Source organism: Panthera tigris, chromosome E3, assembly GCF_018350195.1.
Source record: "Panthera tigris isolate Pti1 chromosome E3, P.tigris_Pti1_mat1.1, whole genome shotgun sequence".
In the NCBI taxonomy this organism is placed as follows: Eukaryota; Metazoa; Chordata; class Mammalia; order Carnivora; family Felidae; genus Panthera; species Panthera tigris.
The window spans coordinates 37,853,612-37,881,324 of record NC_056675.1 but is presented as its reverse complement, the minus strand read 5'-3'; the positions used below and the strand labels follow the sequence as shown (position 1 = coordinate 37,881,324).

Sequence of the window (27,713 nt, the reverse complement as noted above, 5' to 3'; positions counted from 1 at the left end):
CAGCTTGGGAGTGGGATTCTCCGCAGGGATCAGCCTGGGCAGCACAGAGGGGAGGCGGGAAAAGCGGGGGGGGGGGGGGGGGGGGGGGGGGGGGGGGCGCCTGCTGGCTTAGAGAGTGTGTGAGCACCCGACAAGCAGCGCGGAAACTAAATCCCACAGGGCAAACTGTGGGGAAGCCATGCTGGAAAGCGAGGGCCGAGCCCCATGCCTCCACCCTGAAAGCCAGCTGGGCTCTCGTCCAGGCCAGCATCTTCCCATGCGACTTGTGGGCTGTGCTACGCCTCCCTCCCCTGCTCCCCACTCCCCATGCTGAGTGGGGAGGCTGCTGCTTTTCCAGGTGAGCATCCGTGCGACATCAGTGTCACCCCCAGCCTGAGATTTCTTATCACCATCCTGACCCTGGTCTCTGTTCACCCCACCGGACCTGGCCTAGCCTTCAAGGGGAGACCCCAGGGGCCTCCCAACCACACCCTACCTGCACCTCTCTCCACCAGCTTGCTGCGACAGGGCCTCAAATCCTGCCACTACATCACCTGTCCTTCAGGGGACCTGCACTGGTCCCCGTTTAAGTGCAGGGAGGCTCCTGAGGGCCTAACTCCCAAGTGACCAGGTTCCTTTGGCCCCTCCACTGTGCAGCCTCCCACTGGTCCCTCTGAACAGGGCTTAGTGGCTAAGGAGCAGCCCGCAGGTACCTGGTGGGCCAAGCCTCCATCCGGCAAACCCGGAGCTGACTGGGGGGTTCCCCTGCCGCGCCCTGTCCCACCACACATAGGTCTGCCAATTCCGGGAACCCCCTACCCTGAGGCCCCTCGTCGGGTTCCTCTGTCTCGTCCCCCTCAGGCCCTGTATTTGATTCCTCTGAGATCAGTTGGGTCCCCTCGTCCCCAGGGCTTGCAGTTGCTGCTGCTTCCTGGGGTTCCCCGGCTTCCTCCAGGGTGCCCCCTTCTTCTTGTTCTTCTTGTTCTTGTTCTTCTTCTTTTTCTTCCTCTTCTTCTTCTGAACTAGCCCCGTCACCACTGTCCTCCTCGGATTCTTCGGACACAGAGCCTTCTCCTTCCTCATCTCCGCTGTGGTCACCACTCTCCTCTTCAGAGGAGACATCCAGGCCCTCCTCAGTTAGCCCTGGTGCCTGGGCCTCAGGGCGCTGGGCCTCCTGGGTGCCCCCCGCCTCAAAGCTCTGTGCACTGCCGGTCTCCGAGGCCAGGGTGAGGGTGGGCTCCCCGTGGTCCTCAGCCCCCTCCTCAGTTTCTGTGTCCAGGTCCAAGGTTCCGTCTGGCACCTTTGGCTCCTGATCAGGCCCTGGACTGTCCTCCTGCTGTGTCTCTGGGGCATGGGCCGCCTCGACCTCTATGCCCCCCGAGCCTTCAAGCTGTGCGGTCCCTACTGCTGCCCCCTGCTCGGCGTGGTTGCCTACGACTTCTTTGGCCTCTTCAGGGACCATGCTACTCCCAGTCTGTCCTTCGGCCTCCCCAGGAACCCCCTCCTGTCCTGGGCCCTCTCCCAAACCCAGCTCTTCCTCAGGCCCATCCTCCCCTCCTGGTGGGCCTGCTTCTTCCTGCCCAGGCCCCGCAGGGTCCCCGGGGGCAGCTGACTTTGAGGCTGAGGCATTGGAGAGGCTGGCTTCGGGACCAGAGCCCGGGCCGGTGGCGGCAGCAGCAGCAGCAGCAGCAGCGGGGGCCCCGGCGGCTGTCTGCTCCGAGCCCTCAGCCTCCCTGCCATCCGGGGAGTGAAGGAGCAGGGTCTTCTCTCGAGGGGCGGCCTCCGCATAAAGCGCCCTTTCCTTCTCCTCTAGACTTGCATCTCCAGCAGAGAAATGATTCTCCAACAAATTGCCAACATCTTCTGTGCCACCCGAGGCGGAAACTTGCAGTTCTAAATGATTAGAACACCATTGGTCAGTTTCACGGGGTTGGCACTGACTCTGCTTCTCTAAAGACTCTAAGGCAACCTAGCTCCTGTCCTCCAGGAGTGAGGCGGGGACCGGGGCGTGCGGCGACGCACCTTCCTGCTCTTCGTAACTGCCCTTGGAGGCGAGCAGAGTGAGTGTTTCTCTGCCTCCCTCCCAAGATGTGGAAGGCAGCTCTCACCACTGTCCACCCCTGGAGGAGTGAATGGCTGAGCCACCCTGAGGGCCCCACGCTGGCCCTGACTCTTCGAGCCTCAGCTGGGTCCTGATGGCTTCAGGGAGGGAAACTCAGATCCCTTCCAGGCCTTCCTCAACCTTGCAGCAGGCACGTGCAGCCAGGCTCACCAGGAGACCTTTCCAAGATAGGACAGATGCATGGACATTCCGCCCCTGTCAGTTCCTAGAGTCATTAACCAGCATGCTTTTTATACTGCTATCAGCAAAGGAGTGAAAACAGGTGTATGCGGGCCAGATCATCTTAGGTTACACGGCAAGTACTTAGGGGATTACTTGTGGCTCTCAGCCTTATTAAGTCACACATCCAACTCTGTCCCCTTCAGGGCAGGCATTTGCTGGCCTTGCTACCTTAGATTACAGGGGATGTGGCCCGAGGAGGAGGAGGAGATATCCAAAACAGGCAGGGCCAAGAGCTTCCCAGCGGCCTTAGCCAACCCCTTCCCGAGGGGATCCCCTTCTTAGGACTGATGGCTTTACCAGGAGAGCTGAGAGCACAGAGGCAGCAGGAGAGAGGGAGGTAGGGGCCTTCTAAGTGTGGGAGACCTCTCTCAGGAGTAAAGTGTGATTCATGTGCAAAATGGGGTCAGAAGAAAGGACTGGGCCTATTCCTTCTGACCCCTCCCACTCAGGTCAGGACCTGTGTAAGAAGGGGGACTCTGCAAGCATAGAGAGATAAAGGGCCACTGGCCCCTTGCCTTGGGGTAGGTGAGACAGCCCCAGGGCTCCCTTGACTCACAGAGATGCTTTCTGAAGGAAGCAGCATCCCACCTCTGCTGGGGACAGCCTGGTACTCCCATCTCTACATCCCACAAAGAAAAGCCACTTCTTGGGGTCCCTCTTTCGCCTCTGAGTACCCACCCATCCTGTTTCCTGAAAGCTGGGGCAGTCTCCAGGGTCGAGGAACAAATATTTTCACATTAATCCCCACAGTGGCAACCTGTTATCAAATTCAGAAGGAGGAAATTCAGACGCCTTTAATTATAAAGGAACCACTTACACTGATAGGACACTTTGACGTTCATGACCTCAGCCAACCTCCTCGATTACCATCTGGGTGACTGGAACCCAGAATTACCTACTCCTCATCCAGGCCTTCCACGCCAACTATGTTTAGGGGTGCACAGGAGAATCCCTTCGCACCCCTCCCTGCACATGCCTTCTCTCCGCTCCTGAACCATGGGAGCCAAGGCTTAATCCTCCCTGTGTTCCCCAAGCCTGGGACACTGCCTGGCCCACAGAAAGTGCTATGGAGAGGTCTGTGGTGACATCCGGGTACAATAAGAATTTCTGGTCCCTCAGAGAGGGAGAACTGGAGGTTACTCACTAAAATTTTCCTTCATTGCCTCCAGAATACCTATATGTCCTGATTCTTTGCTGCATCTCCGACCCCTCGACTCCCTGGAGAGAAATCTATGGTGGGAACTTGGTTTAACCCAAAGAGACTGACAGTCCTTCTCAGCAGCAAGGCACATGTAATATATTTCATATGAGATACATGTGCAGAATTATTCAGAGCGCCAGGCAATGCTTAAGCACTTTATATAAATAAAACATGAACTGATCTTACTCAATGTATTTAATGTCACTTGCTTCTGTAAGACAAGTCTTACGCTTATCCCCGTGTTACAGCTGAGAGGACTGAAATCTGAGACACTGAATGCTTTGCCCAACACGCAGCTGGTAACTGGCGGAGGCCGTTTAACCACAGAGCTTCAGAGGAGACTGCCTGGCCCTGGAGCAGGGTACCGCGCCTCGGAGTGTGGTCCAGGCACCTGCAACACCGGCATCACCTGGGAGCTAGGGAGACATGCAGGCTCTGGGACCCTGGCCCAGACCCACTGAATCAGAATCTGCATTTTCACAAGATGCCCAGGCAGTTGGTTTCCAGAAGCACTAGTCTACACCACCTGATAAAACTGCGTCTGAACCGCTGGTTCTGGGCACTGGCTGGACATTGGAATCACCCAGTTCTTGTGCCATTCCTCCTCTCTCCTCAGAAGTTCTGACTGAATTAGGATGTATCCCCAGCATCAGAACTTTAATAAAAAAATTTCTTGGTAATTCTAACATGCAGCCAAAGCTGCAAACCACCGATAAACCAAATAATCCTAAACCCAAGGCTTCTGCTCCTGGCCCTCCTGACTCGTGTGCCCACGGGGGGCTTCCAATTTGGATGAGTCACCCAAGGCTTGGCCTGTGCCTTTGGAACAGCAGCAATCCAGGCTCCTCCTCTGGTGAATCCAGCCCTTTCCACAGGTCCCTTTTGCCTTCTACTGTTGATGATGATGATGATGGCGGGGATGGTGATGGTGGTGATGGTGTTGGTGATGATGATGATGGTGGTGACAGTGATGATGGTGATGGTGGAGATAATGGTGATGGTGGGGATGGTGGGTGGAATATACTCTGGGTCTGACCACTTGAGGTGTTTCTAATATTCTCTAATAAATTTCTAATAAGTTTCTAATTTCTAATAAAATACCTTCTGTCCCTGGTAAGAGTAAAAGGGTTACATAATCCCAAGGGAAATGAGGACCCCAGATTTTGGGGGCTTACCACGAACTTCACTGCACTCCTGGGACCCGGACAGGAATTCAGGTATGTGCGTGTGTGTATACACATTTATATCCACACCCTTCCTGGGTTTTACGATTTAATGTCAAGCCGTCACTGACCTGCTAAGCAATTTGGAGCAAAAGAGACCAAGGGTGATGCCTTCATGCCCTGTGACCTTCTTTTCCAGGCTAAAAATAACATCTCTGACAGAAAGTCCCTCCGTGAAACAAGCTATGCCATCGGGCCCCCAGAGCCCAATCCCCAGGAAGCAGCTGTGCCATTGGGCCTGATCTCTCCTCTGGGAGGCAGTCAAAGGCTTCAAGAGCCTCTGATTAAATTCAGTGTAATTCCATGAAATCAAATCCAGTGTCTTCCCTTCTTCCCTGATCTCTCCAGCATCTAGCTGGAGCCCCCAATGGCCCCTGGAGGAGGTAGGGGAGGGCACAGAGGACCCAGGATACCCTGAATGAGTTGAGCCCGGTAAGATGAGTCTTGGTCCACCCCAGGACACGCAGTACTGTACTGTAGGCGCGGCTGCCAAGGCAGCCGCCCTGCCCCTGGACAGGCCCGGGTGCTTATGTCAGAGTACATGAATAGCAAGCCCCCAGCTCCACCCCAGAGATCACGGGAAGGCCCGTGTGCTGGACAGCCTGAGGCCCGAGCCCCACTCACACTCCGGGCAGAGCATGGCATAAACCGGCTCTGCTTTCTCTCCCGACACCACCTCTGCCATCTTTGTGGTTGGCCTTTCGGTGGCTTGCCCCCTCCACAGTCCCAGCAGGGACCCCAGGCTCAATTCCTCTTTCTACTACCAACCAAACACTTGATTGTTCCCAGTTCCTAACCCTTTGCAAAGCACTTTCCACATGGACTCAAAACTGTGGAGTCACCAAGGGCCTTGCTGCGTCCAACCGCAGAGGGGGAAGCTCTGGCCAGGGAGCTTGAGAGACTTTCCCAAGGTCAAAGGTAGGGTTGGGACAGAGCCCAGGTTCATGGCCCTCAGTCTAGAGTTTGTTCTGCTCCCATGTAGCTTACAAACCATGTCCCATGAAAGCTAGAGTTCCATGGACTTGGTTAGGGGGTGCAGGAAGATAAAGGAACTGGGGTTCAGCCACCCCTTTACTTCCTGCCAGCAGCTCCTCTTGGGAACTATTCAGTCCCACTGCCTAAGGAGGGGGGGTGACAGCCACTGCTTCTGCCTCTCTCGCCTTGTCCCTAAAATTTCCACTAGCCTCCTCTTGATCATTTTCCCCAACAGCCCAAGGATCCCCCACTGTGGCATCTGCTGACTTTGCTGACCATCGTGTGCCCAGCACGGAGCTGGGTGGTGTCTTTCCTTCACGCAGAACTTCACGCTTCCCAAAGGAGTTTCATGTTCTTAAAGCAGACACGGGAAAGTCCAGTTGTTTGCCCGACAAGCATTCCAGGGATGGGCTAGAACTTGGGCCAAGAAACAGAGCAGAGCTCCCGGGCCACATGCGGGTGGTATCCAAGAGCTGCAGGGCTTTCCAAGCACAGACGCCCAACCTCTGAGGTTTGGGTCAGCATGAATCTGCGTGTTTCAGAAGGTGATTCTAACAAGCACTAACGTGTGACAACCCTCCGTGCCAGGCATCAGGGAGTCTGTGTTGAAGCTGAAGCTGGAGATCGGCAGGTCAGAACCCGAGATGCTGCTTAGTTGACCTGTTTTGAACCCACCTCGAGGTGCTGAATGTATTCAGTGCCTCCACGGAATAGAAGGTAAACTCAATCCCACCTGTCCAAGACTCCTCAGCACACATTTCTAAGGACTGGCCAAGGTTATTCTCCACGTCTTCTCATCCAACTGAAACTACTGAGTCCACAAAGTCACACACAGGTAAAATACCTTTGACTGTCACTCAGACACAATTATGCAGATGAGTCATCAGTAATAAAGCCCCAGGGGGACAATCACTTTCCAGTTCTAACCCTGGACACATCTGTACCCAGGAGTCAGGAATACCAGTCTTGCATCCAGACGGTCCCACGTCTTTCACCAGGCTGTCCTTCACCCCAACACTCAGACAGCTCATCAGCCGTGCCTCAAGTGCACCCTTCAGAAACGGAGTCAGAGCAGCACACCGACCCCTTCTGTGTCCTAGGTCTTGTCTCTGAACGCTCCTGGACGGGCCAATGGTCGGCAGCCTCTTTTGGTGTCTTAGACATTTTTTTCTTGACCTTATTTACAGAGCAAACGCTCACCACTCAGGGCCCTTTGTTCCTTCGCTTCTTGGATGAGTCTTCAGACAGCTTTGCAGATGCCAACACTGAGAAGGACCCTAGAAGAAAGTGTCCACATCCTCCCAGAACCCTGAGGCCCTCTCTCTCGCCATTCTGTTAGCCTTTACCTCTTCCACCCCGGACAAGGGGACCAGGGTGCAGTGAGTGAGGCAGCCATCTTTGGAAGGTTTCTTTGGCCTCCTGGCCAAGCTCCTGAAGTCAAGGTTAATCCCACCAGGACAGCTAGTCCCTGGCTGGACTCTGGCCCCAAAACGATTCACCCAGGAGACAGCACACAATGACAAGGACACCATGGGACTGGGAGTCCAAAGGGACCCCCTCACAGACCAAGCCATTTGATTTCACTGTGATCCAGAGCCTGAAACTCTGAGGAGTGACTGCTCCAAGGTCACAGGTCTGGTTAAACCAATTAGCAGTGGGCTGGTTCTAGAAGCCCAGAACTCCACCAACTCTGAGTCCATGGGCTTTCCCAGCACCAGGACACCAATTCCCAGAAAGGACAGGGGGTGAGCCAGCCTCAGGATAAGCAACTGTTCACTGTACCCTCTTCCTTCTCCCTTTAAAAAGGATTAAGACTTCAAGACCATTGCTTTTAACCCACAAAGTCCAGAGAATTGACAGAAGAACTCCATCCCCCTTCCCCATCCTTAATTCCTGGGAATTCTTGCTTCGGGGGGTACAGAGAGAAATCACCCACAATCCCACAACCATTCTTGTTGCTGATGCCCAGAGGATTCATGGATGTGGATGAGCACTCACATTTGAAAGGCAAATGAGTTTGGAAGAAGTAAACCATCAAAGTCCTAACCCCTCAGTGTGACTTAATTACCAACAGGATACCCTGTGGAAAATCCAGTTTTCCCAGAGATCAGCCCTTCCTGAAGTGAATAGAAATCCTTGTAGGAGTCACTGGACTATACTTCCTCCATTCAGAGGGACTGAGCTGGGCAGGAGAGGGAAGGAAGGAGGGAGAGATGGAGGCTGGATCCTGAGACAGGTGGCTGGCTTCCTCCACCCCCCCACCTCCCCACCCAATGACATGGAATCCCCCTGCAATCCAGAGGCTGGCCTCTGGGAGGGCTATGGCTGGATTTCTGGTCACCAGGCATGGAGACACCCGCTAAGAGCCAAAGCAATGTGGCTCCCCGAGGTCACAGTCAGACGGATGCCTTGAGATCAGATCAGAACCACCAGAGGCTTGGATGTGGGGGTAACAATGACATCAGACCCACCTCAACCCTAAGGCGGGGGGGAAGTGAGGGGAAGTCTGCTTAATTCTCAAGCTTGGAAAATGGACGTGATGCCTTCCCAGCCTGGACCAGAACCACATCTCGGGGCTTCCCTTTGCCACGAGACCCAGAGCCAGACTGGCTTCTGGATGTGGTCAGAAGTCAGGACAGCTCTACAGTGTCTCACTAACCAGCAGTGTGACCTTGCTCCTCAACACCTCCCCCCCGCCCCCGCACCAACTCCACTGGTCCATAAAATGCAGGTAATAATACCTCCTTTGCCAACCCTTTCAAAGTATTTTAAGCATCAGATAACGTTTAAAAGCATTCTACAATGTTAGAGATAATAATGCTCATTTCCTAGAAGAACAAAGATGCCAGGCCAAATCCCAAGTTCGCTGAGTGGGCCAAAACAGAACAAGCTTTGGACAGGAGCCAAGCTGGCTCACCTTCACTCTAATCCTTCCTACCCGCTGTTTCGGTTGGGGGAGGGGGGGTAGGTCAGTGGTCTTTCTGCCCGGGGCTCTTTATCCCCTTTATGCGGCCAGAAGCAGCCTGGACAAGGAGTTGTGGGCATGTTGGGGGTAGCCTGACTCTTTCCATAAGGTTCCAGCTGGCCCGGGGACAGGAATGGGCCTCAGCTGTCAACACTCCTGGAGTCCAGATCTCGCCCTGCTGAGCCCCACGTTGACTCCTGTGATGACCGACCTCCACTTCCAGTCAGCCCTGACTCTGGGTCTTTTTTCTTTTTCTGGGTCTTCTTTTCCAGAAGCCCTGACTTCTTTCTTTTTTCTAATGTTTATTTATTTTTGAGAGAGACAGACAGAGTGGGAGGGAGGGAGGGGCAGAGAGAGAGAGGGAGACACAGAATCTGAAGCAGGCTGAGCTGTCAGCACAGAGCCCGACGCGGAGCCGAAACTCATGAACTATAAGATCATGACCTGAGCCGAAGTCAGACACTTAACTGACTGAGCCACCCTGGCGCCCCTCACCCAGAAACCTCCGAAGGAACGCATAGCTTCCTCTCTCTCCCCTGCCTCCCAGATCCCTTTGCCCCACCCACTGAAGGAGTGACCCCACACGTCACCCCCAGCACAAATGCACGCTCAGGGGGTGCCGAAGCCCACTCTGTGTGCTGTGTGCGAGGACGGGTGAGAGGCGCTGTCTGCAGGAGGAGCAACTAAGGGCCCTTCCTTCTCAGCTCTCAGAAGCGGCAACACAACCAGAGAGGCCACCACCGTGACAGACCGCCCTCGTCGTCCTTGGAATAAGCGAGCACAGGGCGATAAGCCCTTTAGGAATGACTCAGGCCTTGAGAAAGTAGCTTTGACTGCACCACAGAGACAGAGAGAGAGAATGGCACTCAGCTGGTCCCGCTCGGCTGAAATCAGAGCTAATGTTTTCACAGCTTTGAAGGGTCTGCACGACCACAGGCGGCCCCAATGACAGAGCCAGGCCTGCCCCACACCTGCTTGGCGGTGAGGTGTCCTGAGCAGATCTTACCTCCAGAAGACCGAGAAGCTGTTTCCCCCCAAGTCTGCTCAGGGAAGGTTATGGAGGAAGGTCAAACCAAGGGCAGAGGCTAGAGCAGCAATAACGAATATTGTGCCCCGTGAGTTGCCCTGCATACTCCGGCCCATAGACCCTTCCCGCAAAACCGCTATCCAGACAAGATGCCAGATCTCTCCAGCTTCGCTCCCAGAGGACTTTACCAAGTTCACAGCACATGTGCTCCACTCCTGGGTCCTTACATTGGTGGCGCCAAACCTCATTCTTGTTTTGATTATTTTCACGTTAGAGATTTGTAGTGCTGAAGAAACCTTGGAAATTAACTAGCCCAATCCATCCATTTCACAGCAGAGGTGACTGAGGCACAGACAGCTAAAAGAGCCAGCTGGAAGCCGCCTAATGAGCAAAAGCTGGACTTAAACCAAGGTCTCTGTACCCCTCGCCCTGGTCTTTCACATGGGGTTCCACCCAGCTACGACTTTCTTCTCTCCTTGACGTTTCTAATGCATTATGCCCACGTCTTGCCCTTGCCCTGAGACCCAGCATTCCTGGGATCGCTCATTCATTCCCCCTCATTGCTCCTATAAGGCATGGCCTCCCAGTGAGTACCAGCTGAGGACTCTGACGTCAGGCTGGGTCCCAGAGCACAGATCTCGATGGAGACCTTGGGAAGGACTGGGGTAAGGTTCAAGCTCCTCGAGGCCATCTGCACCCAGCCCAGCCCTGTGTTTCCCATCACTCTGGGTGCTCTGGTATCATGGTAGGGTGGGGGTAGGGGATGCAGGGAGGGATTCACTGTCCCCGTCATCGGGGGACAAAGGTCAGCTGGTTCCACGAAAGTTACATGAGATCAACTCTTAGTTTCTGAGTTCAGGACTGCAGAGGCCAAACAACCCCAACGAGAAGAGGCTTCCAGAGTCTGGGTCACAAGGGAAAAGGAAGAAGACTTCTCCCCGCTCCATGAACGGTACAAACTCCCAAAGCCTCTAGAGCAAACCCATCCATTACCCTCAGTTAGGACTTCAGAGCTTGGAATGCCACAGGGAAAGAATATCCAGGCCGATCTATGGTAGGATGTTCTAGAAATCCTATGTCTCCCCTGGGAGCAGGCTTGCCGGTTTGTATCCCCAAGTGTCCTAGCCCACTGACCCTCAGACACGTGGGCCACATTCTCCCGGTGAGAGGTGGCTCTCTCCCTCCCAAAGGGCCCCCCCTCTCTGGAAATCCCCACCCCTAGGGAGAAATCCTTTTAGGCAGTTAAACCCCCAAGGAAGCTTCTTGCTGGAGTTAGTGTCGCCAAGGGTCTGGGTTCTCGTCTCTTCAAACACTGAGAGCAAATGAGGCTCTTGCTACCCAGACCTTTCTTTTCCTTCAGCAGCCTGGTGACCAGGCAGGTCAGGGTGAGCACTCTTCTGGTTCCCACGGGGCTCCCCTGGGGAGAGGAAGGTTAAAGCCAAGGGCAGGCCGGAGGGCGGGGCAAGAGCAAGCGAACATTCCGCACTCACTGTCCCCGGGATGACCCTTCCTGATCAACACCAAGGGCCCCACGCAGCCTCTGCCAGGCCACATCTAGGAGCTCCAGCCAGTGGCCTGCCTGCCGGCCGGCCACACACAATAAGCACCCCCCCCCCCCCCTGCCCCAAAGCCTGAGCCTGCTCTGGTATCGTTTCCCATAGCTGCTATAACAAAGCACCACAACCTGGGCAGCTTAAAGCAGCAGGAATGTTTCAATTCCTGGTCAGGGAAGCCTTTCGAATCACTATGTTGTACACCTGAAACTAATAAAACACTGGAAGGAAAGAAGGAAGGGAGGAAGGGAGGGAGGGGAAGAGAGAGACGTAAGTGTATTATTATCTCTCCATTCTGGAGGCCAGAAGTCCAAACTCAGGGTGTCCGCAGGGCCGTGCTCCTACCAAAGGTGCTCAGGGAGGCTCCTTCCTGCCTCTTCCGCTTCTGCTGGTTCCCGGCAGTCCCTGGCCTATCCACGTGTGTCTCCCATGTCTACCTCCGTGGCCCACGGCCTTCTCCCTGTGTCTCTATTCTGCATCTCTCCTCCTCCACTTCAAAGGGCACCCAGTCAGGCTAACTAACCACATCTGCAAGGAACCGATTTCCAAATAAGGCCACATTTGGAGGCACGGGGGGGGGGGGGGGTGTTGGGATTTCAACATACCTTTTGAGAACCAACCCATAAGAGGTCACACCACTACCTGCTTCTCAGCAGGTCCGGCCTCACCTGTTCCCTCTTGCCAGGTCCCGATGCCTCTATGACGTCTTCCAGTTCTCACCTCTCCAAGCCACCTGGTTGGTCCCCTCACTGACCTCAGCTGACTCAGTGTCCATGACTGTCTATACTGAGCCACGTGATGCAACCCTGTCCCATGTGGCTGTGACCTTCGGGGGGGGCAGGGGTGCGTGTGTCCAATCTTCCCTCCTAGGCTGTCATTGACTCTGGCTGGTGCACCTGTGGTCCCAAAGCCTCTTCGTGTCCCCACAGTGCCTAAGAAAGCCATGAGCTCCAGGACTCAAACAATGAACACCTGCAGAATTCTCTAAGAAACCGCATTCAGCCCTCGTGCATTTCCAACCGGTATCCTCCCTGCCAGACTCACTGTCGCCCACTCCCCACTGCCGGGACCTGGCTAATTCCAGCTCACACATCAGACCTCAGCTTTGAAGCCCATCCCCGGGAGGCCTCCTGGGGCCTCCCAGTACTGAGATGCTTCTGCTCTGTGTTCCCATTGCACTCCCTGTGGCAGCCTTTAACTCGTGTCCCCATGGAAGAGAAGTCCCCTGAGACCAAGGCCTGCAGTGTTTCCCAGTGGGATCACAGGGGTCCAGCACGGGGCCTGGCAGCACAGCAAATGTCTGTTGGATGCCCTGAGAGCACCAGAGAGTAGTGAGCCTCTTTCCCGGGTCAGCCCTTCTCAAGGCGTGGCTCAAGGCCATTTGCAAAAAGGATGAGAGAAGAGCTTAGTTAGAAGTTCCATTCTGGGTGCCTGGGTGGCTCAGTCGGTTAAACGTCCGGCTAGGGCTCAGGTCACGATCTCGAGGTTCATGGGTTCGAGCCCTGCGTTGGGCTCTGTGCTGACAGCCTGGAGCCTGCTTCTGATTCTGTGTCTCCCTCTCTCTCGGCCACACTCCAGCTTGTGCTCTGTCTCTGTCTCTCAAAAATGAATAAAACATATAAAAATTTTAAAAAAAGTTCCATTCCTGGGCCATTCCTCAAAGCCACTGAATTGCACTCAGCGAGGGGGGGGCGGGGGTTGTTGCAAGGCTGATGCTTATCAGCTGTGGGGACATTACGGGTCTGGGGTCTAGCTGGCCTTGCTACCCTGCCAGGGGATATTCCCAGGAGAAGAGCACAAAGAAGCAGATGTGGCTGGTGATGGGAGGCTCTCACAGAACCTGCCTGAGGAATGGAAGCCTGGTGGTTGAAAACAGCTGCCCAGCTCAGGGAGCAGCCCTGGGACCCCTGGGACCCTCAGGGAGGAAGAGAAAGAGAGAAGGGCAGAGTTAGGGGCCAAATTTGCTCTCCTAATCAGCAGTGGAAACGTGAGCCTCTGTCTCAACTCCTCTGTGCCTGTTTCATCAATAATAAAACGGAAAAGGGGCGCCTGGGTGGCTTAGTCGGTTAAGCGGCCGACTTCAGCTCAGGTCATGATCTCTCGGCCTATGAGTTTGAGCCCCACGTCTGGCTCTGTGCTGACAGCTCGGGGTCTGGAGCCCACTTCAGATTCTGTGCCTCCCTCTCTCTCTGCACCTCCCTGCTCGTACTCTGTGTATCTCTCTCTCTCTCAAAAATAAACATTGGGGCGCCTGGGTGGCTCAGTAGGTTAAGCATCTGACATCGGCTCAGGTCATAATCTCATAGCTTGTGAGTTCGAGCCCTGCATCCGGCTCTGTGCTGATAGCTCAGACCCTGGAACCTGCTTCAAATTCGGTGGCTCCCTCTCTCTCTGCTCCTTCCCTGCTCGAGATATGGTTGCACATATCTGTGAAAACACTAAAAACTACTGAGTTGCACACTTTAAATGGACACATTATATGTATTTGAATTATGTCTCAATAAAGCTATCTTTTTTTTAAAAAACCTGTTGTCTACCTTCCAAATCTATCCTCGGCCTAACCATTTCTCCCACCCCTAGCTTGACATCTCTCACCTGGGTTGTGAAACTGCTCAGGGAGGAGCGCCAGGCCCTCTGTTCCCCACACGTGCTCCCTCTCTGCACATGCTCTGGCGGCCCCCTCCTCCACACAGGCTTGCTTTCTATGAGCAAGCGCACCGGGCCTCCGTGCTCTCTGCTGGGAATGCCCTCCCCACACAGCTGCCCAGCTCTCCACTCTCCTCCCCTACATCTTGGCTCCTTGTCACTATTTCTGCAAGGCCTTCTCCTACCACCCTGGTGACACTGTCTCCTAACTAGCCTTCCCCTCTCCCCAACCTAACCTTTTTCTCCACTGCACCTATAATTGTCCAATAAACTAAATAACTTACTTATTTGGTTTCCTCGTCAGAGATTTTGTTTCCCAGTGCCTTGAACAGACTTTGGATGGATGGATGGATAGATGGATGGACAGGTGGATGATGGATGGATGGATGGATGGATGATGGTAGCAAAATATAAGGCCTTCCCTCAACTCAGTGGCAGAGAGTTCCAGAAGAGAGGAGATTTGAGACTGGGATTCATAACCACAGAAGTACCCATGGGTCAAGTCATTTAAGCAGCCCAGGCCTATTTTTTTCTTTTTCTTTTTTTTTTTTCTTTCTTTTTGTGATCAAAGGGTCCTAGGAGTAGTTGCCTTATCAGCTCAAAAGGTTACTGTGATAACCATGAACTTCATTCCTGAATTTAAGACCCTCCCCTTAAGCACACAGCATCTAACTGGAGGGACAAGCCAGACAGAGGAGAGCAAGGAATGCCAGGGTAGGTGCAGTCAGCTTTTCTAGAAAGGCTAGCAGACAGTGGAGACCTGTCCCCAACCCTGCTCTCCTCCAGAACCAGGATGAAGCAGAGACAAGGCAGTAGAGCCATAGCCACCAGTTTCCAGAGCTGCCCTGACACCCCAGACTCGGGGTCAGGGACCCCTAAGTCTGCCACGAGGACACCCACATGCCCATCCTTACAGCTGGGCGTTCCTGCTGCTGGCAAGGAGGGGGCAGAAAGGCAGAGATAGCAGGATGCAAACCTTCATCTGGAAGTTGGCTCTCCAAGGACCTCCTGCAGAATGTTAGGAGGTGACTCCATGCCCCGCTTACTCTCCTGCTGCACTCGGGGTGGGAGACTCCAAGGGGCCGGGCACCCACCCGGAGAGGGAGAGCTAGGCCTAACGCTGCTGGGCCTCAGTCTCTGGGTTCTTGGCCTGCGACTCTTCTCCACCACACACCAGCCCAGAAACAGAGCCTCCTGTCCCCAGGACAGGCCCACTCTATCTCGATCCATACCTGAGCACACCCAACAAGGAGCTGGAACATGCCCCCCGCCATCCTCCCCAGCACCAGCACAAGGCTAGGTGGCCTCCTGGGATCGCCTGCCCCCAGCCAGCTGTCGGTCCATTCGTTCAACACGTTTGTACTGGGTGTGTCACCAGAGCTCCAAATTAGCTGCTATGGCAATAGCGTGGGCGGTGGGGCCAGAGAGAGGACGAAGGAAACAGGTGCCATCTGTGCCCAGTAGAGGGCTACCACGCAGGAGAGAGACGGGAACTATATGTTCAGAGCCAGCAACCACTCAGCCGTTGGGTCCAAGGCTATGGAGCCTGAGGGGTTGAAGGGTGCCCTCCACCCCCAAATTCCCATCCCTCCAGAACCTCAGAATGTGACGTTATTTGGAAATAGGGCCTGTACAGATATAAGTAGTTAAGCGGTGGCCATACTGCATTAGGGTGGGCCTTAAGGCCGATGACTGATGTCCTTAGAAAAAAAGCAGAGGACACACAGAGACTCACAGAGGAGGGGCCACGTGAGGACAGAGGCAGAGATCGGAGACGCGTCTACAAGCCAAGGAAGGCCAAGGATCCACCAGAAGCTGGAAGAGGCAGGAAGGATCCTCCTGTGAAGCCTGCCAACATCTTGATTTCTGACTTCTGGCCTCCAGACTGAGAGAGGTTAAGTTTCTGTTGTTGGAAGGCATGAGGTTTACGGTCACTGGTTCCGATGGCCCCAGGAGGGGAACACAGGAACAGCGCTGAGGCCTGGCCCCACGAGGTCTTCCTGACCCCCCTCACACTAAGCGGTGGTGCTCTCACCAGCCCCACGGCCCTCTCCCACCCACTCCCCTTCTCTGCACACTCAGGCTACTTATTTTTAGACCCTGTGACATGTGCCTTATACGGTTCCCTCAGCCGGTCATGAGTGGGGGCTGCCTCCCCCCACAGCCTGGTTTGTAAGCTCTTTGAGGACAGAGAATCCAAAGGATGTTAACAGCCCTGAGAAGGGGCAGAGATGCTGACAGATTCCCTTCATTGTTCATGTTTCGTGATATTTGAGGAGACCGGTGGCAGGTGTCAAGCCAGAGGACCAGGGACAGCAGCGATAGCCTGTAATTACTGTCACAGTCCTTTTAACCTTAAAAAGTATCTAATATCAAAAAAACATTTTAAGCATCTGATAGCCTTTTTTTAATTTTAGTCACATCACAACACCATGCTGTAAATAGGGCAAGTATAATTATCTTGTTTTATGGGCAAACAAACAGGTGCAAAATGGTAAGGGGCTTGGTGGCAAATTTGTGACAAAGCCAGTGTTTGCTCGGCCCTATGGTCGCTGTGTGTCCCACCCCAGGCAGGCTGCTCTGCTCCCAATGCGGGCAGCCTCAGGTGATAGGGCTCCCGGTGAAGAGACTGCTGGTCTAACTACCAATTCAGGAGGGAAACTGAGGCAGAAGACAGGAGAAAGGTAGATTTGCCACTGGGCTTCTACTCCCCTCACAGCCTGTACCCAGGCTCATCCCTGAAGCCAGGAGGGGCTCCCCAGGCCACAGCAAGTGCTGTGACCCTTCTCCAATTTTTCCAGACCCCTTCCTGGTGTCCCGACCCCCTGAGATAAGCTAGAGAAATAAGTGATCTTCTACTACCTGACACTTGAAATAAAGGGTAGGAGGGAACACAGGGGCGGGGGTGGGAGGGCAAAAAAAAAAAAGGACCAATGAAGTGGCCAGAAGCCTCTCTGGAAGGTGCAGGTGCACAGAACAGGCAGTTGGGGAACCATAGGACAGAGAGGTCATTTTCAAGGCAATGGCTTTGTCAAGTCTTTAACTATTGCCACCTAGGGAAACTTGTATGGGAAACAACTGGGCTGGCCAAATCCTAACCAAATGGCCACTTGGAGGAGGACCAGGGGCCGCAGTTTTGGCGGTGAGCTGGTGGAAAGGCGGGGGGGGAGGGGGCTCCCAAACCCCAGGGCTCTCCCCTGGCCTGAGCTCCCAACACAACCCACTTCCTGCGGGCTCAGAACTCCAGGCCAGACTTTGCCTGCACCTGTTTGAGCTCAGAATGCAGTCCCTGCTCTAGAAGGATCCAAAAATATCTGAGAAGGAGAAGGAGAGGGGCTGCAGTATGCCAAGGGCCCAGGGAGAGCCACCTGGCTCAGTGTTCCAGGCCTTTCGCCCATCAGGGGGGTCTGACCCCACCAACAGGAGCCCCACACCCGAGCCAGAGCTGGGCTCATCGCTACCCCTCCCAGTACAATGCCCCCAGCGTCTCCATTCCTGGTTCTGATCACCACCTCCAGATGCTCTTCCTCCTCTGCCTGCACAAACCACCCCCTCATTCATCAGACATTAAGGGCTTTCTGTGAACCAAGCGCCAGGCTAGGCACTGGTGACTCAGCGGTGAGCAAATTAACCAAACACGAAGCCCGTGCCCTCTCGGAGCTGACAGTCCAGCGACTGTCCCCCTTCCTCCCAGTGCAGCTGAAACCCTGCCCCTCCGTGAGGCCGACCTTCCAGCCCTCTTCTGAACTCCAACTAGAGCTGCCCGGGTGTTAGTTACGTTTTCTCTCAGTGTGTGTCATCTCCCCAAATAGAAGTCAGCTCCTGGGGCAGAGACAGCCTGTTCCTGTCCGAGCAGTGTGGCTGACCAGGACCTCATGGTGAACACAGCCTGGCGTTGGGGCCAGAAAGTTGGTTTTTCAGAGAGGGGTCCCCATCATCACCCCCTTTACTGCCTCTCTCCAGTCCTGCCCCCTCTCGGTTGCCGCCGTGTCCAGATCTGTGTTGCACCTCATATCTCGCTTGTCTTTTTTATGTTCGTTTATTTCAAAAGAGACAAAGAATGAGAAGGTAAGAGAGAGTGGGGGAGGGGTGGGGAGAGAGAGAGAGAGAGAGAGAGAGAGAGAGAGAGAGAGGGAGAAAGAGAGAGAGAGAGCGCTAATCCTAAGCAGGCTCCTGACTGGCAGCTTGGAGCCGACTGGAGTCTCAAATCCATGAACCATGAGATCACGACCTGAGCAGAAACTAAGAGTTGGACACTTAACCAACTAAGCCACCCAGGCGTCTCTGTTTTCTGTTTTAACTTTTTAATTTTAATTCCAGTTAATGAACAGTGTAAATATTAGATTCAGGTGCAGAAGAGAGTGATTCCACACTTCCATACAACGCCCGGTGCCCATCACAACCGCACGGTTTAATCCCCACCCTGTATTTCCCCCATCCCCTTATCCCCTGCCTCTAGTGTCCATCAGTGTTTTCTCTGTAGTGAAGAGTGTGTTTCTTGCTTTGTCTCTACTTTTTCCCTTTGCTTGTTTGTTTTGTTTCTTAAATTCCATATATGAGCGGGATCACATGGTATTTGTCTTTCTCTGACTTGTTTCGCTTAGCGTTATACTCTCTAGATCCATCTGTGTGGTTGCAAATGGCAACATTTCATTCTTTTTTATGACTGACATTCCACTGTGTGTGTGTGTGTGTGTGTGTGTGTGTGTGTGTGTACCACATCGTCTTTATCCATCTATCAAGGGACACTCGGGCTGCTGCCATAACTTGGCTATCGTATTAACAGTGCTGCTATAAACACAGGGGTGCACGTATCCCTTTGAATTCGCACACTTTGTATTCTCTGGGCAAGTACCCAGATTATAAGGCAGTTGCATTCTTACATCACTTGCCGACCATACACTGCTCCTCGCCCCTACTCATGAATCCATTCTGTTCCCAACACAGGGCGGGCTCCCCAGGGAAGGCCCGTCTCCCCTTTCTGACTCTGCGCCGGGCCCTTCTCCTCCCCAGAGCTGGCCACACAACCCACACCTGCTCTTTGCCCTTTAGCGCTCTGAGTGACAGAGGACAAGAGGGTCCCGCCAAGGTGGTGAAGGACAAGGACCCGTGGGGGGAGGGTCCCCCAAAGTGTCGAAGGAGAAAAGCCTTTTCTCACTGCATAACATTCTTGCAGTGAAGCCAGGGAGCCCGCCCCAGCTAAGCCAGCGTTCTACTCGAAATCCTTCTGGGGACCAGGATTCGGAGCGGACAGAGCCATGGAGACTATGTTTTCGTGTGGTTCTGATGAGGTAGTCCCAGGGAAGACAGGCCTCTGGGGTGGTGCCAGGCAGGAGCTGGCTGCCGGAACCACAGTCTCATGGTGGTGATTCTTCAGGATCAGGCCCCTGGGCACACCCACCCCAGAGCGGCTGGGAAGGGTGGCCTGCTCTCTGTACAGCTGGCTGCTGCAGGCCCTGGCTAGGAGGGTGTGAACGGCTGACGTCCTAACAGCAGGGACTGCTTCTGCAGCCCAAGCCCCCCACCCTAAGACCAGGAAGCTCAGGAAAGGCGGCCGTGGAGCCCTCTGTGAGGGAGGATCAGGAACTGACAAGTGCAGGCATGTCTCTGCCTGGGACCTTGACTCTGAACAAAACCACCTTCAGGGCTGCAGGAGGATGGGGCTGAAACCAAATGGGACAGGACTTCCCCGATCCCAAAATGAGTCCCGCCAATGGGCACGGCCAAGTCCTCCCAGCCAGGAAAAAACCCCAGAGGAAACCTGAGCCTGGGACTGTCTCTGTTCCACAAGAAGAATGAGAACCGAGGCCGACATCCGAGGAACTCACCGCGTGCCTCCCAGCCAGCTCCCGCTAAGTCACAGATCCTGATGGAGTCCAAATACAGAGCTTTTCCCATTGCAGGCCCAGGGGACATTTGCTGAATGTACACCTTACATGGTGGAGCTTGGGATCAGACTCTGCCCTATTCTCCACAGCATCTGGCTTGAGGGCGCTCGTTCACCAACTTTCACTGACACAAAAAGGTTGGGTCACTGATTTCGTCTCCAGGCTCTGCCTGGTGGGTGTTCCTGCAGCACCACGGACCAGGCTCTGGTCTCGGCCCTGCTGTTCCATACCATGCAACTTGGGGCAACCGGCCTCCCTTTCCACCTCATGGGTTCTTGGAACATCTGTCTGGTTCCTTCCCCCGACCCGGTGACCCTCCAGGCCCTCCATGGCAATCGTAGTGTAGGCCAGGATCCCTACACCCTATATTAGCTCCCTGGCTGGCTCCTGAGTTTGCCTGGAATGTGCAGTGTCCCTCTGAGGTCTCCACAGTGCTATGGCGTGTCTCCTAAGACCTATCCCACCCTTCCTGCACGTCTGGCATCTTGGTCACTTCCTTGCCACCTTGTGTCTGTCAGTCCTTGTCTCTCCTAGGACCCTTGCCATTGGCCCATAAACACGCTTCGTCTTCCTAGTGTTGAAAAGGAAATTTGCTACATCCACAAACCCCCTGCCCACTTACTCTCACGTCTCTATCCCTCCTGAGCCCACTGTCCAAATGTGTTGCCTCTGCGCCTTCGCTAGATGCACGTAAGGCCCTCGTGCTCTGCCTGTGACCTCAGGGTATCAAAGCTAACACCTCATCTTCCCCGGCATCTCTTTGGCATTTCATCCCTCCGACCGCCTTTCTAGAATGCGCCCTTCCCAGGGTGCCTGGGTGGTTCGGTCGGTTGAGCACCCAACTTCTGCTCAGGTCATGATCTAACAGTTCGTGGGTTCGAGCCCCGCATCACGCTCTGTGCTGCCAGCTCAGAGCCTGGAGCCTGCTTCGGATTCTGTGCCTCCCTCTCACTCTGCCCCACCCTTGCTTGTGCTCTGTCTCTGTCTCTCAAAAATGAATGTTAAAAAATTTAAAAGGACAAAAAACAAAAACCACAGAATGTTACCTTCCCTTGGCTTCCATCCAGGTCACTGCCTCTTCCCAGGTCTCTTCCCCTTTTCCTGAAATCCGCTCACTGCCCAAATGTGGCACTGCCCAACGACCATCCCTGTATCTTTTCTTTTCCTCTCTCTGCAACAGCCTCATCTTCACCCAAACGAATCTCATGTCCGGACCTCCAGACCTGACTTTCCATCCTCCAACATCCAGGATCTCCACCCAGATGTCTCCCTGGCACCTCAAATTCATAATGACCCAAACTGAGCCTTTAAAATCTGTTCTTTAATGTTCCTGGTCATTCATTCACTCACTCATTCATTCATTCATTTTTCTGGCAAGATCACACCTCCAGTGACCCACACGAGACCCTCAAGGTCTCCTTCTGGCCCTGGCTCGCTGGGGTCCAGTGGACTTCACCGCAGCTACCTGCTGGGTCTGGCCCTCCTCTCCGCCCACCCCCCCAAACTGCCTTGCGGAGCTCACACCCACTCCAACTGGCATTTCTGACAAGGTCCTCTAGTCAGCCTCCCTCGTCCTCCCCCTCCCTCCAAACACCTGCTGGACGGATGCTTCCAAAGCCCTCAAAGGTTACCCACCATCCACAGAGCAAAGCCCTCCTCATCAGCCGACCACACGTGGCCCTTCAGAGGCCCAATCCAGCCTTCCAAGGACCTTCCCCGTGACCCCCACTTTGCTCTGCCTGCCCTTATCCTCGCCCAGTTCTCCCCAGAGCCCCGACCTCTCCTGACAGCATGAGTTTGTTTATCCTGCTCCCTTAAAGTAGAATCTTCTTCCTTCCGTCACTCCACATCTCGATGCTACTTTCTTCCAGGCCCATCTCAAACATTCCCTCATCTGTAAACAGTTCCTGACCCACTCAGTTAAAACCGATCTCCCCAGGCACTTCCACCCTACCTCACTTTACCTGTGCTTCTCTCATGACACTCAACGTGTGGCCCACGCACGCGCATGTGTGTGCGCGTGTGTGTGTGGCCACAAGGCAGAAGACACCCTATCTCCTGTACCGGACTGTAAGCACGCCAAGGGCGAAACGCCCATGTGAACTCCCCCAGTACCAGACCTAAACAACAGGAGGTACCTGATAAATCTGGGATGATTAGTACACAGTGAGATGTGGTGAGGTGTTGGAATGAAAAGGCTTTGCACCCAGGCAGCATTTAAACATAAGGGGTTGTGCTGTGAGTGGGTCTGGATTGGGATTTGGAGCAGGGAAGGTGTCCTGGAGAGAGCTAAGCCCAGCACCCCACAGTGGCAGACCCCACCCCTGCCCACTCTCCCGGATGTACCCTCGTCCCAGACCAGGAGCCACGGCACCTAGACCCTGTCCTTGGCCCTGGGACCCTGTCAGAGAGCAACAGCCATCTTCCTCCTGTGTCTGTAGGGATTAGGCTCCTTCCCAGCCCACCACACTTAAGGGAGCACCAAACAGCCAGATGGACGCAGCTGGCCTCATCTGGGCCCCCTTCCGGGGGAGCAAGGACACCTGAACTCCAGCTCAGACCTGCCTTGAACCAGCTCTCTGACTTTTATTGCCACACCCAGGCGAGGGTCAAAAACAGCATTTCCCAAACTCTAGTTCCACAGGCCACTAAGCAAGGCGTGCACATCCATTAGCAAATCCCAGTGAGTGCTCTGGAGACTCGATGTGGGAAGGGGCAGACTAGTTTCTCCCTGTGGGCTCATCTGGCTGCACCGAGCCAGGAATCACACCTTGCGGGGGGCACTGCAAAGGCTTCTGTCCTCTCCCCAAAACCCCTGAGCTCATGACCCCTCCCCAAGGTGGAGATCGCAGCAGCTGGGCTGCCCTGTTGAGGGAACATGAACACAGCCTCTTTCTGGAAATAGCCAGCCTAGGGTGGGTGAAGAGGGGCCACAAAGGGGTTCCTGACAGAACCTCATCTCTCACAGAGGGGTCGGTCAGCCCCAGCATGCACCACCTTCTCATTATTGGGACAGCAGGGTGGAGGCCAGAGCAGGCCGCAAGCAGGCCAAACCAGGGCTAGGCTGGAGGAAGGAACGGACTCAGAATCCCCTTCTACCCCAACCTCTGCATCATGCAGGCAGCAGGAAGCAAAGAAGTCCCGAACCCAGCCTAACAGACGCCAGCAGCTTGAACCCAAATGCTCTCTCAGCGCTGGCCACCCCCACCACCCCACTCTTGGAGGAGGGGTGAGACTGTCTGTCCCTAATTCACTGCCTGACCTTGTACACATCTCTGGTTCCTCCAGCTTTCACTCTCTTACCTCAACAATACTCGAGGCTGCTTTCCCCTGTCCTTGAGCAGGCCTGTGACCAGGCCAAGTCCCCAAGACAAAGAGGAGGACCCCAATGGTCAAAATGCCCAGAGGCCTTGGGTCAGGGGGTGGAGACTTACAAGTGTCTGGTGATGGGGCCACGGCAGTTCCGGCTGCGTCCTAGCATCAGGAGAGGTACTTGGTCCCTTGCTAGGGAACAAGAAGAGGCTGCCTCGGTCCAGAGGACCACAGGGGCAACATGGGGACAAGAGACGGAAGCACAGCTCTGTAAGGCCCCCTCCATCCCCGGGGAGCAGGAAGCTGGATTAGACAGAAGGTCAGCCTGCCATCCAGCCAGCAGTGGGATGGAAATGAGGGTCCAGTAATAGGGTGGGAAGTTCAGGAGCAAAGCTGCTGCCTTTGGGCAAGGTGGCATTTACTTCGTGGCACAATTCCAGTGGGAAATCAACCAGTAGGAAGGACTGTCATCATGGGGGCAGGGAGAAGCCACCCTTACGGCTGGAACCTCCTAGCGGGTACAGGAGACAGCTGCCTTTGGGGTAATCTACAGCTGGTAGAGTGATAAAATTCACCCCCCCAGGAGAAGAGCCCACAGCCCAATTGGTGAGCAGGAGTGAGGAGAAAGGGGACCCTGCACATGGTGGACAACCCCTCCCTGGAAGCCAGGACTGGGCCACACTGCAGAGTCCAGGAAGGAAGGAACATGCACAGACAGGATCTTCGCACAAAACGCCTGCCTGCCTCCTTTCCCCCACAGCAAGATCCCCAGGCAGGCCTTATGGAACGTTCCAGATGTCCAGTTCCCTTGTTGGGAGGAAAGATGAAGGATGTCCCTAAAAGGCTAAGAGTCCCCGGGCCTGCTGTGTGGAAGCAAGGCGGCAGCTGGGGCTGGGCGGAGCAGGGCAGGGGCTGTGAAGGGGAGAGGGCAGCAGTGGCTTGGGGCTCAGGATCCAATTACACGGCTGTTTCCATACTTAGCCACCTGACAGCCGCTTGGAATCCTCACCGCTCCAGCCACAGCAGCGCTGCAAGGCCCAAATTAACTCAAGGGCAGACAAGGGCAGGGGCCAGCAGCGTTCACAAGGCTGAATCCCCCCACCTAGGTCCCTAACCCCCTGAGGGAACAGCTTCTGCTCCTGCCTGCTACCTGCCCTCCTGGCTGGGTCGAGGACCTCGACACACAGAATCTCAAAGACCCGAGCGGCTGGGGCTCTGGCCCTGTGGTCCCCGGTGCAGATGAAGACGGCCACTCACGAAAAGACAAAGCAGGAGACCCAGATGCCTGGGGGTCCCCAGATCACCCCCAAAGCACCACCAAGCGAGACCTAGCCGCAGAAGTCTCGGGAAGAGAGAGGTGACAAATGATCTGGTGTCCCCTCCATGCCTAGAAATAACCCCCACGCTGTAACCTGAGCCACCGCCTCTGCCACACAAAGTGCTGAGATATCAAAGGGAGACCGTGCACACATGCCCCAGCCCCCTTCCAGTGGAGCCCCCAGCCCAGGCCAGGGATACCCTGCAGGGGGTCCTGCTCCTCTCCCAAACTCTGGCTCCGATCCCCAACTCCATCTCCAACCTGTTCCCAACCGACCTCCTTTCTACCCTGCTGTTCCCCAGACAACCCCCAACTCTGTGCACTGTGCCCGGTGTTCAGTCATGCAAACCCAGCCCCTGCCCAATCCCCACCCGGGGGGGGGGGGGGGGGGGGAGGGTCAAACCAACTCAGACCTCCAGGGGCCCCTCCAGCTCCAAGACCGGGTTCTTTTCGCCCATCTAGAAGGGTCCTCTAGTCTTGACTTTTGGGGTCCTCTTCCCCAACATCTACTGGCCAGACCCGTCCTCTGGCTCCCAGCCCTTGGCTCAGGCCTCATGCCTGCCTGCACCTCTCGGTTCACTGCTCCCACTTTCTCTGGCCTCCCATGGAGCCCCCGACGTCTCTCAGGTTCTCTGTACCATTTCCTCCTGGGCCCCAGGGAGAAAGGAATGGAGACGATGCCAGGAGTCCATGTTTGCCATCAACCCCAGGAACCACTGAGGCCTCACCATCTACCGCTTGAGCCTCTCTCTCCTCCCCCCTTCAGTAAACATAAGACCTCAGGGCACGTGGGGGTCGTGATCTGGCCCGGCTGACAGGGGTAAGGGTCATACCTGTTTGTCCTGGGAGCAGGAGCGATGCCACAAAGCAGCAGAGCAGGACCAGCGCCCTCATGGTGACTGCCAAGAGAGCCCAGCTGCTCCTCGCCTCTATTTATAGGGCTGGTGGCAGCGCCGGGTGGGGGAGAAAGGGTCACACAGTCACTAGGGCAACTGGGTGGACGTGATGGGGAAGCCGCGCAGACCCTGACAGGCCATGCAGAGGCTGGCTCCACCACTGCCGTGCCTGCTGTCAGGCCCCGGAAGGCAGAGCCCGGACCGGATTCTCTCCCCCCAGCGGCCCTGGGGTCACGTGACATGGGTCACAGGGCAGGGGTGGTAGAGAAAAAGTGGGGCATCCCTTGGGTTAGGTCTAGGGCTTAGGAACCCGAGCCTTTTCAGCATCTGTGCTAACTTGATCTAAAGTCTGGGCCAAGTCACTGACCTTGACCTGCCTCAGTTTTCTGAATGAAGGAGCCACAGGGCAAAGCGAGAGAGATTCTATTTGACAGCCACTGACAGACATTTCAGCCGTACCCACACACACACACCCCCCCCCCGCCCCCACAGGTGGGTCAGGAGGGTGAAGCCACAATAGCTGCTTAAGGAAACCTGTGACGTCTGACCTTTGAGGTAGATGGCTAGGAGCTTAACCTTCTCAGGCTTCCGGAAAACACAGAATGCTGATGCCTCGGAAGGACAAAGGGGAAGCTAGGAGACATGTCCCGTGCTATGATGTAAGACAGTGAGCAGAGATCCATTTCCAGTAACATGGGGGTTGCAGAACCTTCTGTCGTGTCTGCAATGTGATGTTTGATGCAGTTTTCCTAATGGCACATGACAGCCCCTAAGAACCAGTTCTCTGAAGCTGAGGGAATGCAGACACTGGCTTGTCAGGCTGGAGGGAGGGTGTCACTGTGAGCATGGCAGTCGGTCACGGAGGAGAGGAACTGAAGTCAACTGGCCATTCTTCTATGGGCTTTACATTTAACACAGCTTCGCTGGGGTCTAATCCACCTGCAGCACAGAACGCTATTCAAATCTGATTCATTTTGACATATGTGTATCACCACAATCAAAATAGTGACCAGATTCCTCACTGCCCAATTTTCCTCATGCCTCCCCCCTCCAGCCCCCTCCCCAGCAGCTCCTGAGCTGCTCTCTTCACTATACATTAGTTTGTATTTGTGGATGTAAATGGAACCACATCGTATGTGCTTTTTATCCGGCTTCTTTCACTCAGCATGCTTACTTTGAGATGTGCTCACGTTGCAGTTGTGTATCGATAGTTCATTCCTTTGTATTCCGGACAGTACTTCACTGTATGGACTGGCCACAATCTGCTATCCACTCTCCTCGTGACAGACACCGGGTTGTCTCCAAGTTTGTGCTACTACCGATCGAGCTGCCGGGAACATCTGTATACAATTCCACTTACCAACGTTCACTTTCGTTTCTCTCCAGTAAATACCCAGAAGGGGAGTGGCTGGATCACACGGTGGGGGGTCCATTTAACTTTTTCCTAAGGTGACTGTGCCATTTTACATTTCTGCCACCAGTTCCTCCACATCCTTGCTGATCCTGGGTAGGGTCAGTCTTTCACATTTTAGTCATTCTTGTAGGCGTGAAGTGATATCTTATTGTAGTTTCAATTTGCATTTTCCTAATGACTGATATTTAAAAAAAATTTTTTTTAATGTTCATTTTTTGAGAGCGAGAGGGAGAGGCAGGGGTGAGTTGGGGAGGGACTGAAAGAGGGGGAGACACAGAATTTGAAGCAGGCTCCAGGCTCTGAGCTGTCAGCACACTGCCCGACGCGGGGCTCAAACTCACGAGCTGGGAGATCATAACCTAAACCGAAGTGGGATGCTTAACCGACTGAGCCACCCAGGCGCCCATGACTGATATTAAGCACATTTCCATGTGTGTTTTTGTGATCCACTTCTTTCGTGTGTTTTTGGTGCAGTGCCTGTTCAAAACTTTCAACTATTTTTGACGGGTTGTTTTCTTCTATTGAGCTTTGATGGGTTTTTTTTTTATATACATACGCTGAATACAAGCCCTTCATCAGATACGTAATCTGTAAGAATTGTCTCCATTGGCATCTTGTCTTTTCATGCACTGAGGTATCTTTCAAAAAGCAGAAATTCCTAATTTTCATCAAATTCAAAGAACTCTTTGCCTAACCCAAGGTCCCCAAGATGTTTTCCTGTTTTCTCCTAGAAATGTAACAATTTTGGGTTTTACATTTAGACCTGTAATCCACTTTGTGTAATTTTCAATAGGTTGCCAGGTAAAAACTGAAGTTAGGATTTTCACATGTGGACATCCAGCGGTCCCAGCAGCACTGGAAGAGACCACCCTTCCCCCACTCAACTGCCTTCGCACCTCATGTTGAAAATCAGTTGACGGTATGTTTAAAGCCATTTCTGAACTATATTCTGTCCTGTTGATCTACGTGTCT

At 54.4% G+C, this 27,713-nt stretch overlaps 1 protein-coding gene across 5 annotated transcripts in view; it reads right to left on the bottom strand.

The window, feature by feature from the left end:
- Positions 1 to 27,713, bottom strand: part of SRL (sarcalumenin) — a 46,637-nt gene that overhangs the window by 11,311 nt on the left and 7,613 nt on the right. The window contains exons 1-4 of one of the 5 annotated variants that reach the window (XM_007073352.3): positions 26,502 to 26,880; positions 25,876 to 26,266; positions 25,265 to 25,372; positions 799 to 1,872 (exon numbers count right to left, since the gene is read on the bottom strand). The exons of 2 other annotated variants lie outside the window; for them this stretch is intronic. In XM_007073352.3, the coding sequence (XP_007073414.2) occupies positions 799 to 1,872; positions 25,265 to 25,325 (1,135 nt within the window). In that variant the 5' untranslated portion in view covers positions 25,326 to 25,372; positions 25,876 to 26,266; positions 26,502 to 26,880. Of the gene's footprint in view, positions 1 to 798; positions 1,873 to 25,264; positions 25,373 to 25,875; positions 26,424 to 26,501; positions 26,881 to 27,713 lie in introns of those variants that run through there. 2 more of the 5 variants (XM_042971202.1, XM_042971203.1) reach the window with 2 other exon arrangements.